The sequence below is a fragment of the Oreochromis niloticus genome, linkage group LG13 (genome assembly GCF_001858045.2).
Source record: "Oreochromis niloticus isolate F11D_XX linkage group LG13, O_niloticus_UMD_NMBU, whole genome shotgun sequence".
Taxonomy (NCBI): Eukaryota; Metazoa; Chordata; class Actinopteri; order Cichliformes; family Cichlidae; genus Oreochromis; species Oreochromis niloticus.
In genome coordinates, this window is record NC_031978.2 from 30,757,160 (window position 1) to 30,771,356 (window position 14,197).

At 41.2% G+C, this 14,197-nt stretch overlaps 1 protein-coding gene across 1 annotated transcript in view; it reads left to right on the plus strand.

Moving 5' to 3' along the window:
* The window catches only part of piezo1 (piezo type mechanosensitive ion channel component 1 (Er blood group)), an 89,917-nt gene extending 79,402 nt beyond the window's left edge, over positions 1-10,515 (plus strand). The window contains exons 46-54 of the mRNA XM_005461429.4: positions 1,112-1,259; positions 1,636-1,824; positions 2,551-2,643; positions 3,034-3,203; positions 4,104-4,226; positions 4,333-4,412; positions 6,578-6,749; positions 8,971-9,112; positions 9,293-10,515. Coding sequence (XP_005461486.1) covers positions 1,112-1,259; positions 1,636-1,824; positions 2,551-2,643; positions 3,034-3,203; positions 4,104-4,226; positions 4,333-4,412; positions 6,578-6,749; positions 8,971-9,112; positions 9,293-9,421 — 1,246 coding nt within the window. The 3' untranslated portion in view covers positions 9,422-10,515. The remainder of the gene's footprint in view (positions 1-1,111; positions 1,260-1,635; positions 1,825-2,550; positions 2,644-3,033; positions 3,204-4,103; positions 4,227-4,332; positions 4,413-6,577; positions 6,750-8,970; positions 9,113-9,292) is intronic.
* The last annotated feature ends 3,682 nt before the right edge of the window (positions 10,516-14,197 follow it).

Here is a 14,197-nt window from a genome sequence, read left to right on the forward strand (position 1 = left end):
CTATAGCTGCCCATAGTGGACCTCATCACAGACACAGCAATAAGAATCAATGCACTTACACAGCCAAAGGCAGAACAGCTGCACCCGAAGGTTGCAGTGGTCTTATCCATCCAACCGCACCATTCAGAAAAAGTAAACTATCACTTCCCTGAGTAAAGGTCAAAGCGTTACCATACTACCCAAAGGGAAGGGGCACTTCTCCCTGTCCCACTGTTGTTTCAAGCTCACCTGTCACATTAAAATCACCACACTTCTCAGTGACAACGAGAAGATGAAACCCCGCAAGCAGCATCAGGAAGAAAATAATTAATTGGCTACAACAATTAACCCTACATACCCGAGGGCTGCTACACCCAACATATGTGGACTTCAGAAAGAAGGAGGACCATCCCTCTTGAGTGAGAAGCATAACATCTTCATGAATAAATCCAGCTGCAATCTTTTCAAGCACTGTAAAGAATATACAGTAGAACATTTTGCCAGAACTACTGAGAATCAAAAGTATTTGAGTTTGAATTATCATTAATATTATTAGTTCTCTTGCAAAGGAGAGACACACCATGTACTTTATGTATGTTTGAGATCAAGTGTGATATATGTATGTGAAATGGGTCAGGAGTCAAGACTGACTGTGTGTCTGTGTGTGTGTGTCTGTGTGTGTGACTGTGCGTGCGTGCATGCGTGCGTGTGTGTGTGTGTGTGTCTGCCTGCGTGTGTCTGCGCGCGTGTGTCTGCGCGTGTGTGCGTGCGTGCGTGTGTGTGTGTGTGTGTGTCTGCGTGCGTGTGTCTGCGCGCGTGTGTCTGCGCGTGTGTGCGTGCGTGCGCGTGTGCGTGCGTGCGTGTGTGTGTGCGCGTGTGTGTGTGTCTGCGTGCGTGTGTCTGCCTGTGTGCGCGCGTGTGTGTGTGCGTGTGTGTGTGTCTGCGTGCGTGTGTCTGCCTGTGTGCGCGCGTGTGTGTGTGCGTGTGTGTGTGTGCGCGTGTGCGTGCGTGCGTGCGCGCGTGTGTGTGTGCGCGTGTGTGTGTGTGCGCGTGTGTGTGTGTCTGCGTGCGTGTGTCTGCGCGTGTGTGCGTGCGTGCGTGTGTGTGTGTGCGTGTGTGTGCATGTTTGCAGGTTTCGCCTGGTGCCGTTCTTGGTGGAGCTCCGAGCAGTGATGGATTGGGTTTGGACCGATACCACATTGTCTCTGTCAAACTGGATGTGTGTGGAGGATATTTATGCCAACATTTTCATCATTAAATGCAGCCGTGAGACAGAAAAGGTATGAAGGATACGAGTGCAACAAAGTTGAAGTTTAATTAAAAAAATGCTCACGAGTCTTTTTTTAATTACAAAGTTTTTGTAATAAACATGATTTAGTGCTATTGTGTTTCAGAGTTTTCTTATCTGAACCTCCTTGGTGTTTCTGAGTTTACTGCAACTTTCCCGTAGCGTGGCTCCTCATAAGCAGTTTGGCTTAGAAGTCATTCCAGAGGCATTGTGGGACCAACAGTGCAGCTCTGAGAACTGCCACTTTTTTGTCACTTTTTTCTAACTTATGGTTAATGTAAGATCAGGAGGACAATAAGTTGTTTTTAAGAAGTAAGTTAAGAAAGTCTGAAACTGTTTTTCAGTAAAAACAATCTCTTTGCCCTCAGAAATACCCACAGCCTAAAGGGCAGAAGAAAAAGAAGATAGTGAAATATGGCATGGGTGGACTTATTATCTTCTTCTTGATCTGCATCATCTGGTTTCCCCTTCTCTTCATTTCATTGGTCCGATCTGTCGTGGGTGTGGTCAACCACCCCATTGACGTCACAGTAACTGTCAAGCTGGGTGGATATGAGGTAAGCAACAAAATCTTCTTGTTTCTTGGGTATTGATAAAATTGCTTCAAATTAAGTTGATGTTAGTAAATTATTCATTTAATTAACTGTTATTACTTTCTGTCAAACACATACTCAGACAGTGTACAGGGATGATTTCATGCATTTGAGACTGTTTTGCTTGGTCTTGTTGAGAATAATTGACAGACAACAGAAAGCAGAAAACTGAGAACATAAACTGCTATTTGGCACATTTTAAGACTGTACGGATTATGATGAGGGATTAAAGTGGAGTTTGGAAGGTAGCCCACCCCGAATGAAACACCTCTCTGGATCATCCCGGCCCACTTTAAGCACAGGATATGGTTACAAGATAGGGAACCCCTAACCAGTCGCGGTGGCTGATGGTTTTTCCTTCCCAGTGTCACAAAATGCTTGCTCCCATGGGGCTGTCTGACTGTTGTAGGGTCCTTACCTTTTCATCCTTCTTTCCTTTGTATTATTAAGCGTCTTGAGGCAACTGTTGTTGTGATTTGGTGCTATATAAGTAAAATTGAACCAAGTTGAATGCCCTTTCTCATAAGTTGTTGTTTTTTACCTTGATTTTCCTGAAATGTGCCAATAATAATTTTATTCACTGATGTAAATGCTGTCATCACTGGTGAACCTTCACATTCTGCATATACGAGGCTCTACTCTGATTCCAAACTGTGAATGATCAGCCGGTGTTTTCTTCTGTGTATCTAGCCCCTGTTTACCATGAGTGTGCAGCAGCAGTACATCAAGCCCTTTTCAGAGGATGAATATGACCAACTCACCAAAGAGTTTGAAGACAATGCTGTGGGTATTGGCTTTAGTTTGGTTTACTTGAATGTACTACAATAACCACAGTGTTACAGTATTTGCATTTCTAGCTGTGTTCTGTGCTCACATCGATTTATCTCTGCAGTCACTCGGTGTGAATCTGCAGAGCATGTCCTGTTTCACTGTGTAATCACACACCTGTGTTGTGTTAAGAGCATTAACTGTAAATAATTTAATTTCACGTCCAGTATTTAATACCACTAAATACTGGGTAGTCAGACCAGCCGTAACTAGCTTTTATACTCTGTCTGCTCCATGCCCAGCTCACTGTTTAGTCTAAAACTTTGAGATCTTTAATAATTTTCTCCCTGTTATTTTTGTTTTGGTTGATTTTTCATTAAATCTTTTTTCTTCCTTTGCATGTAGGTCGCCATGCAGTTCATCATTCTCTACAGTTATGAGGACATTGTGACAGCCATGATTGAGGGTAGTTCTGGATCTGTTTGGAGGATCAGTCCCCCGAGCAGGCAGGAAGTCATTAAAGAGTTACTCGGTCCTGTCGACCTAACACTTCGTCTGTCCTGGAATTTTCAGAGGTAAAACACACAATATTCTGAATACGAAGCAACATTAGAGTACATGTTTATTAGAGAGGTACAGCAGTTATTGTCTACTCTAAACAGTGAGGCTCATTTCAGCCAGTGGGGTTGGAGATTTTGTCGATGTTGATGGAATTATGAACACAGAAAAGTACCGTGATTTTGATCCCAAACACAGACTGACAGAAAAACACACGTGATCACTATCAGTCATGGATTGGCCTCCCCAAAGCTTTGAGCTCAAACTGAAGCAGTGTGGGATCATCTCTGCACATCGGTGATAAGCTGTTGATTTCATATTTGATCTGCATTCCTGTTCTCACCTATAGTCCTGTAGTAACTGAAAGAACGACAGTGCTGATACAAGCCACAGATACAAGCGTTTTATAGAGGGTGGCAGGGCTCGCCCTTACAACTAGGATGAGGAGATCAGTCATCAGTGGTACTGGTCCTCCACACAAAGGAGGCTGTGGAGGTGCTTCAGGCATCTGACTAGGAGGCCTCCTAGGAGTGAGGTGTTTAGGACACGCTCTAAAAAGAGGAAACCTTGGGCAGACCTGAGGCCAGCCAAGATGTGTAATATCCACTCATCCATCCACCCACCCATCCATCCATGGGTGGGTGGATGAATCTGACCCTGACAAGTTTATCGTTGTCTGACAGACAGTGTCTTTCACTTTTCTACAACAACACCTGCTGATGGCAAGTGGAGTAGATTTAGCTTTTATAAACAAAATAAATAATAAAAATTGATTACAATGTGAAAGTATTCTATAAGATAAATATGAAATAGATGTTGTGAAGAGCTATAAAGTCTTTCAGACTTTTCCTTTTTTGAGCTGTTCTGACGTATCACTGAGGTTGTAAATGTGATTTTTCTGGTTTTCCTTCTCTCAGGGACCTGGGTAAGGGTGGAACAGTGGAACATGCCTTTGATAAGCATTCTATAGACCTGGAACCTGGGAACCCAGTCAGAGCAGACCTGGCTTCATTACTGGTTGGCAACCGCACTGAGCCGGTGTAGGTTTTCTCTCTGGAGGGATGTTTATGTTAATAAAAGTGTTTATATTCATGGAAAAAATGAATAGTGCTTCTTTTAACAGGTACTGTCTTGGATTTTTTCCAGGCTTGTTCCCAGTATGTTTCCTAAGTACATCCGTGCCCCCAATGGAGCTGAGGCCAAGCCAGTCGGTCAGCTGCATGAAGGTTTACAGATTTTATATTATAATAAATGCATTAGTGAACAATTATTTATTTATGAAAACTTCCACAATCAAATTATTACTATATGGTACTAATATATAAGTATGATACAGCATAGTTTGAACAAGAAGCACAAAGTCACTTGCCTAACAAACAGAATAGAGAATAATCCTTTAATTGTCCCACAAGGGGAAATTTGGTGGTCGGAGCTGCAGATACTGGCTGCCAGCTCGGAGCGGCGCCGGAAGCAGATGCACTCAAATGGGATACTGAGTGCATGTAAGACAAAATATCTAGTGTATATGAAGTGGTTAAAGAAAGGAACAATTGAAGCTGAAAAAATCTATAAGCTAAATAAGAATGAATTGACATGAATAATAAAAGAACTGCAAAACAGATTACAACATTAAATTTTTAGATTAAAAATAAAAATAATAAGAAAAACGCGCGCGAAGTAGTAAATATTATTGTCAATAAAAGAAATTAAAAGGATGAAATATCCAAAGAACTCCCAAATACCAAACAGCAAATACCGATCAGTGACAGCTTATTGTGAAAGGTTTTAATGATTTTGTTCTTAATGTTCGTCCTTGACATCTTTGTGTAACTACAAATATAAGTGTAGCAAACTCCATATTTAAGGGCAACAGATGAAGATGAAGTTATTGATATAGTGACATCATTTAAGAGATCAATGGATTATGATGGCTCTGATATGGATTTAGTCAAAGACATCACTGGATGTAAGGTGAAACCATTTACCTACACTGCACTTTGTCATTGCAAAATGGTTTATTCCCTGGAAATTGCAGAGGTTGTGCTGATATATAACGGAGATAAACATCTACAGTCCTCTAACATACTGGAACAAATATTTTGCAATAGTTTGCGTCACAAAAAACAATGTGCTGTATGCAACACTGTGGCTTTAGACCCAAAGTAACCACAACACATGGTTTAAATATGTTTATAGATACACTTCTATCAAAAACAAAGAACATGCTATGGGAGTATTCTTTGAGCTTAAAAAAGCATTTGATACAGTTGATCAAACACCTTTACTTAACAAACTACACACATACGGGCTGGGAGGAGTCGCATTATCATGGGTTAGAAATCTTGAAAACTGCAATCAGTTCATCTTAATAAATGCCTCACAATCAAACCCTTAGTGTAGGGATCCCCCCGGGGTCTGTGTTGGGGACACTGCTTTTTATACTGCACATTAATGACATCTCTCCAATTTCAAAGACATTTAAAGTAATATTGCTTATTGTGTTGTGGAAGCATCCTGGAACAGCATCTGAAGTAGAAAATGAATTAAATAAGCTGAAGACCAGGTTTTACACTATAACACTATAAGATAATATAATAATCTTATAATCGGGATCATATAAATTCTACTACTAGGAAACTGATGAAAGATACCATAGAAAGTCTATAATCAAATTTCTTGGTGATGATGCATCACAAACTATTCTGGATGCCACAGTAATCGTATTAAAGGCAAAATATCAAAGTCTCTTGGAAATTCAAAGACTGCAAATATCAAATATTCTGTATTGTTCAATCCTACTTGCTTACATGACACACTGTGTGATATCTGGGGAAATACCTATAAAACACAAATACCCTCAACATTCATAAATAAAACCAGTTCAAGAGAACCATCAAATCCACTTTTTATTAAAAGAAATACTCCTAAACTTAAAGACTTGGTCGACCTTGGAGCTGCACAAATATTGTATAAAGCAGCAAACAAATATTTGCCCACAACAAGCAGGACGTCTTCCAAATAATGGCGACTCATCAGGACCTGAGCCAAATCCTTATGCTCAGCAAGTGGTTAGTAAGGACTAATGTAAAATATCACAGCAATACGGTCACATGAGTGAGTATGTGGAACAAAGATCCTTTGATAAAATCATCACAACAGTTCAGTAAAAAACTGCAAATCCCTCACAGAGTTGTAGGAAATTAAATCTACATCTGTGGGTCACAGGCTTTCCATCCGTGCTCCAACTCCAAATCCCCCAAAGTGCATTTGGAGTATTTGGAGTATACCTCAAACACTAGGCAAAAAAAAAATAGTCAGAGGCTTGATGTCAGCATCCAGATATTTTAGTCCTTAACATATGTGATATTAAAAACAGATTGTTGTCTTACAGGTAATGAAGCTGGATACATGGATATAACCCTGTCACTAAATAGCAGTGGGAACCAGGAGTGGTGGGACATTGCTATTGCGAACTGTGACTCCTCACAGTGTGGTGTACTACCCATGGTCATATTCAGTGACAAAGTCAGTCCTCCCAGCCTGGGCTTTCTGGCTGGATACGGGTAAGAAGCACACAATTCCACATGTAGGAGTTTTGGGCATCAATGAGCAAACACATTCATTCAACTGAAAAAATTCAATTGAATTTTATTTATATAGCACCAAATCACAACAATGGTTGCCTCAAGACGCTTTGTATTGTAATACAAATACACACAATAATACAAAGAAAACAGAGCAAACCCCGACAATCATGTGATCTCCCAATGAGCACGCGCCTTGGCAACTGTGGGAAGCAAAAACTCCCTTTTAACAGGAAGAAACCTCCAACAGAAACGGGCTTTAAATGCTTTACGTACTAGAAGTAAGCCTCAGTGTGAGAGTGTAGTGCTCTAACGAGGTGATACTGTGTGTTGCCTCACAGCGAGCAGGCTCATGGTTTCAGACCCTGGCTGGCGTCCCTGTGCAGACTTTGTATGTTCTCCTAATGCCTGGGGGGGTTCCTTGGGGTACTCTAGCTTTCACAATCCAAAGACATGCATGTGAGGTTAATTAGTGTTTCATAACTGTATGTGGGGCAGACAACGTCCTTACAGATGTGTCGAAAACAGCACTGTGTGAATGAATGGCTTATAATCTGAGTGGTCATTAAGACTAAATAATCTCTATATAACTGTGAGACTCTATTTACTAGCAGTGCTGCTTTACAAAAAAGGTGCATGATCTCTATAGAGCTGTTAAGAAGTTATAATTGCATTCAGGAAACTAAAATGCTGTTATAAGTTAAAGTTAAATGTTTTTTTACTAGCTGACTTCAGTGTAAACATGTATTAAAAAATAAATAAATTAAAAAAATTCCCCACTTGCCCCTGCGGGCGGTCTAGAACTCTGGCCAAAATAACATCTCTGATGGACAGAGTCTCCCACTCCATGCATGTAAGTGTTGCTGAACTGCAGAGCTCCTTCAGTGACAGACTGCTGCATCCTCGATGCATGAAGGAGCGTTTCCGCAGGTCCTTCCTCCCTGCAGCTGTCAGACTGTACAATCAAGACTGCTCCCAACAAACACAGCTGTTCACATCAGCGCTGTAACTTGCACTATTTTATCAACCGATTCACACTATAACCTGGGTTTGCCTCTTAACTTTATTTAATTTTATTTAATTTAATAACGGTACAGTACTCTGTTTGTGGTAACCATTGTCCTTGATGTAAATATGTAAAAACTGTGTATGTTTCTGTTCTGTGTGCTGTTTGTTTGTATATGTGTCTTGCCTGCTGCTGTTACACCCAAATTTCCCCTTGTTGGACAATTAAAGGATTATTCTATTCTATTCTATTCTATTCTATTCTATTCTATTCTATTCTATCCTTCAAGCTCGGGTCCTCTACCCCTCTATCACTACGGCCGTCTTCTTCTGCCTGTCTACCACCTGTATCTGGAAGTCCCACAGGATCTTAGCTCGGTCATTCTCCACCACCCTTGGGGGCGTCTCCCATTTTGACCTCGGGACTTCCAGGTTATACTCAGCACAGATGTTCCTGTACACTATGCCGCCCACTTGGTTATGGCGTTCCATGTATGCCCTGCCTGCTAGCATCTTGCACCCTGCTGTTATGTGCTGGATTGTCTCAGGGGCATCTTTACACAGCCTGCACCTGGGGTCTTGCCTGGTGTGATAGACCCCAGCCTCTATGGATCTTGTGCTCAGAGGTTGTTCCTGTGCTGCCATGATTAGTGCCTCTGTGCTGTCTTTCAGTCCAGCTTTGTCCAGCCATTGGTAGGATTTCTGGATATCAGCCACCTCCTCTATCTGCTGGTGGTACATACCGTGCAGGGGCCTGTCCTTCCATGATGGTGCCTCCTCTTGCTCCTTCTTCCTTCCTGCTGCCTGAGGTATTCACTGAGCACACAGTCAGTTGGGGCCATCTTCCTGATGTAATCATGGATGTTCGTTGTCTCATCCTGGACTGTGGTGCTGACACTTGTTAGTCCCCGGCCTCCATCCCTCCGCTTAGCGCCAAGCTCGGGTCCTCTACCAGAGGCCTGGGAGCTTGAGGGTCCTGCAGTATCTTAGCTGTTCCCAGGACTGCGCTCTTCTGGACAGAGATCTCCGATGTTGTTCCCGGGATCTGCTGGAGCCACTCGCCTAGCTTGGGAGTCACTGTACCTAGTGCTCCAATTACCACTGAGACCACTGAATGAATGAATAAAGATAGATGGACTGATATAGATATAGATATATATATGTAATGTAATGTAATTTTTCCCCTTCTTTTCAGTATCATGGGGCTGTATGTGTCTGTGGTCCTAGTCATTGGGAAGTTTGTCCGTGGCTTCTTCAGTGAGATCTCCCACTCCATCATGTTTGAGGAGCTGCCCTGTGTGGACCGCATTCTCAAGCTCTGCACTGATATCTTCTTGGTAAGTGTGCGCTGTGTGTATAATAACACACATGCATTTAATCTAGACTCACCAATAACAGAGAATAATTAAAGTTAGTATTTCCAAATTGCTAAACGCACACATACACAGTGAAACCACAAAAACACACAGTCGTGTCTGGAAAAGCGATTCTTTAAAATCCCCGTCTGTGTGTTTCAGGTGCGTGAGACAGGAGAACTGGAGTTGGAAGAGGAACTTTACTCCAAACTGATCTTCCTCTATCGATCTCCTGAGACTATGATCAAATGGACTCGGGACATTATCAGTCAACACCGAGACGGACAATGATTGACTGCCTGAGAAATCATGTTTCCTTGAGATAAACTACAGTAAAGCACAAATGCAAAGATGTCCAGGAGACAATGCACAGAAGGGGATTGTTGAGAACACTCCACACTTACCAAGTGGACACCAGCAGACACACAGACCCTAACCCTCCTCTGTGGGTCACATGCTGTAGCATATTTGCACCTCTCTGACAACTTCAGTCAAACCAAGCATACCCAGTACAGAGTGGACAGGAATGAGAGTGGAACTGCAGCTGATGGGATTCATGACATATCTGTTGTGCAAAGCTGGACATCATTTCCCTCGAAGGCAAAATCTGTCATGTCTAGGTGTGTGCATGTGTGTGCACGTTACACTGTAGGTGGAGTCATTTTGCAGACAAAAGCTATGATAAGAAGAAGCAGCTGAAGTCTCTGCATCTACATGAAAATATGCAACGCTGCCACTCAAACTATAAATTATAAGTATACCAAAATACATATAATGTGTCAGCTGGTCACTATTTTAAGTTAACTAGCTCTTTTTCATTAAATTACCATCATTTGCAAAAATGCAAACAGTCCTCGTTACTTAAAAGGGTTGGAACAAATACACTAAAAGACTACAAATCCTGAACGATTCATTCGATGAACTGACTGATCAGTTGGACTCATCAGGCCACACCCCCCGTCCTCATCACTCTGACTGAATTTATTTTGATTTATAAGCCCTGGGATTCTGTAACTCTGATGTTTTTATGTGTATGACCATGCTGTGCATGACGCTGACAAACAGTCTGCCAAATATGAAGTCAGTTCATGTGAACTCCCTGGAATTAACTTGGTGCCAGAATGTCTGTGCAACTAAGCAATAATACAATACCTGTTTATACATTATGGTAAAATATACATCATAAAACACTAAATTTCCAGGTTAAAAAACTGTCACTATTTATTGTGTTCATGCAAACATTGTTGTCATGGATATCAAACCCATTGTGACAGGTTTTTGCTGTTCCACACTGTCTTTACAAAACAATCATTTCTTTACTTTCAGGTGGAGAGTGCATATGTTTTCTTATTGTTTTTAGATATTAAAAGTACCTGTTTCTACAAGAATAGAGTTCTTCGTTTTTATATCACAGCCAATGACAGACCAGGGAAATGGGCTGAATCTGCGATGGTGTCATTTATGAAGCAGTACTTGTAGAAGAAGGTTACTTTTCATAAGTGAAGAAGGCACATGGATGTTAATATGGATGCTCTTTTTGGGGGGGGTTACTGAAAACTTTAGAGCAGTTCAGTCTGAACTTCAACATGTTTGTTATCATAAGTTGTCAGAGATTACTCTTGAGATAGGAAAAATATTGTAAGTTCAAGTGTCTTATACTAGCTGATGACTGAAAGGTTCAGAACACACCGGTGCAAGAAGTCCACCTGTGTGTTCTAATTTTTCTAAACGATGTCAGGTGAGTTTTTCCAAATTCTAACGTTCCACCAACATTCTACGATACACCATTTTATTAAATCAATATTTATTCAATAAACACCCAAAACCCCATGCACAGAGATTCCCCACACTCCCTTTGCCTCTCCCAGAACCTTTAAATGGTGTTTGGACCCCGGGGAAACATTTGCCCAAACATCCTGGAGAGCACACAGGAAAGACAGCTGAGTAATCTCATCTCAACAGCTACTTCTTTGCACCACCTTTATCTCTAGACTTTGCTCACACATTTGCGTTAGTTCTCCTTAATGGTAAACCTTATTTGCTCGCAGTAACAATTCTTTCCTCCTCACAGACAACCACCACACTTCTTGATGAGGAGCAGCCGTGCAGGACCCGGAACAAAAGGCTACCTGCTAATTATTAAAATACTCAATAAATATTCAATAAATTATTAAACCTCTTGTGTGCAAATGTTATTGATGTGCAAATCTAGGCTTAAATTGCTATGCTAAATAAAGTGCTAGTTAAAGTGCTGTACAAGTTATAATACGAGTAATGATTGTAAGGGAGTCCTCTTCCATGGGTTTACTCCCACAGTCTAAAATCATGCATGTTAGATTAACTGACCATTCTGAAATGTCCGGATGTGTGAATGTGAAATATTATTTGTTTCCCTTTATGGGAAGCAGATGCCAGTACATTTTATTTACTGAACCACAAGTGATGGCTCTGGTCCTGGGCAAAGCATTGGGAGTTAGCTGGGTTTGTCCCCATAAAACACTGCAGAGGTGTCAGAGTTGTAGGCTGTGACCTGTTGGACCATATTATAACAATATAGCACAGGCATAAGGAGAACACGAAAACATCACAAAGAAACGGCCAAGCCAACCAGGAAATTAGACCTTCTTGCTGCAAGGGGACAATGTTGATTGTTTAATTCTAAAAATACATAGTTACAGCTCCCTGCATACACCAACGTCTCCATGCACCGCAGGCAGTTATCACTTAATTATCACTAAATTCAAATTTGTTTTTTTTATAGCACCAAGGCACAACAGTGGTTGTGTGAATACACTTTATATTGTAAAGAACCTACAATAATCACATTAGCAAGCATGTGGCAAGAGTGGGAAGGAAAAATGCACTTTTAACAGGAAGAAGCCTCCAGCAGCACAAGGCGCAGGGAGGGGCGGCCACCTGCCCTACAGCCTCCTATAATTTTAACACAGCCTTGTTACAGTTTCTTACATAATAGACTGTGTGTTGGAAAAAATGCAATATTTTACTCTGAAGTATTTTATTCTTGAAGAAGTAAGCAGTTTGTTTAAAAATGACAGCTTCTGTAAAATCTAAACAGGAGATTTTATCGAAACTGAACATCTTTGAACCCGTTTTGTCTTTTTTCAGAAAGTTTGCTCATATTGAGATAATGTCTATTACTTATTTTCCTTTTGCTCTTTTCAACGCGGCTGAACAGCGACCCTCACTGTTCTGCTTCCCCAAGAACAACTTCAGGTGCCGTGCCAAGGCAGGGATCCCCGAGAGAACTTGTTTCCCCCTCGTCGAGAGTGCGCACTGGGCAGGGAGAGCGGATCCAGTTGACCGTTCCAAACAACTGGGCTTGTCGTGATGATTTACTGTAGTGAAAGATGAGTGTCAGTACATTACCGTTCACTTTGTGGGTTACAACAGAAAATGATACATTTCTTGTTCTCACATGATATTGGACGAAGACATTTTCCCTAATAAGAGGATAATCACGTGTGTAACTTCGATTCATAGAAACTTTAATGCTCAAAACACTCAATATTCTCAACAAGGAAACGGCTCTGTGTTGGTTTCCTGACGTCCTCTAAATATACTATTTACTCTGATTGTTGCACATCGCCAAAAGTTATGTCTGCTGGAAACAGAAACACAGCTTTCTGAGTACATCACTCAAAACAATTGTCTATTTTGTCCCCCCTCTCAACCTTAAGAGTACTTTAATCTACTCACTATGTATTATGTACTAAGAAAGCTGTGAATGGTACTTGTGATAGCATGCCACACATGGTAAGCTCCACACCTCACCACCAGTTGATTCACCTTAGTTTAATTTACAGTCACTACTTTAAAATATTCTACTTATTCTTCAATATTGTTTCTTTATTAAATGTATTTATTTTTCCATCACACCTTCCAATGTTTATATGGCGTGCACACATATTAACCTTGCAAGGTCTAAGTTCTGTTTTTATGTTATATTAATACATTTCTCTTTGTTTGAGTTACCTGGGGGTTGGCATCTTCTCCTGTCTGGCAAAAGGTGTGGCAAAGGGCTGGGAGAGCTGAAATACCACTGACAGCCTAATTGGATAGCACCACATGCTTCATTGCCTGGGGGGTGTTTAATGTTTGTTTAATTGTTTTGTATTAGTTGGTTATATGGCAGCCATTTTGTTTTCCCCCGTGTGTGTCATTTGGTTTAGCTAAGCCAGTATTTAAGTTCCCCCGTGTGTCATTTCAGCAGGTCAGTTTACCTTATGTTTGTTTGAGGTTTTGTTAACTATTATCTTGAGTTTAGTCTAGTGAGTTGACCTCTTTTATTGGTCTGCCTGTTTAAGTTTTGGCTTTGTTAAATATATTTTCATATTTTTGGGTCAATAAAACCCCTTTTTTGAATTAAACCACCTGTGTCCTTTATGCTTTACTGCTTGGTCCCTGACAGTACTCATGGCATTGATCAGTGGTCATGAGAATTTGCATATTAAGGATCAAGGAACTGACTTCACAGCCCGTTGTTAGTCAGTGGTGTTAGTTTCAGTCATTGTGCAAATGTGCTGTGTTGTGGAAGTTTTCCACTTAAATAAAGCCTGCAGATGAGCGGTAGCCAACATTCTTTAATCAAAACACACACAGAACAGAAAACCAAGCTTGGTGGAGAGCCTGCATGACCACGGGGCAGGGTCAGCAGAGTCTCACTGAGCCTAGTGTGGCTCTCAGTTAAATACCTTCTCGAGGAACAAAAGGCAGTACACAGCTGTTTCACACCTTAAGGTTCACACTCCCTTGCTACCTCCCAGAGTCCTCGAAGAGACAAAAGACTCTCCCTCCTGTGGAGTTGTCTGCTTCCCGCAACTTCCTAAATAGACCCCCACCATTTGTCTTAAGTATGAGTGTCAGACATGTTAAAATCACCAAGGCATTACAATAACGTGATTAACACATAGGTGAAAGAAATTCCTTTACAATCCCACCCTTTGATTCTTAAATCAAGAATCACATTAATACCAGAATTTCTTTCCTGACATTCTGTAATCACATCAACATTATTGTACACTTAAAGGAGTTTCACACTGTGTATCC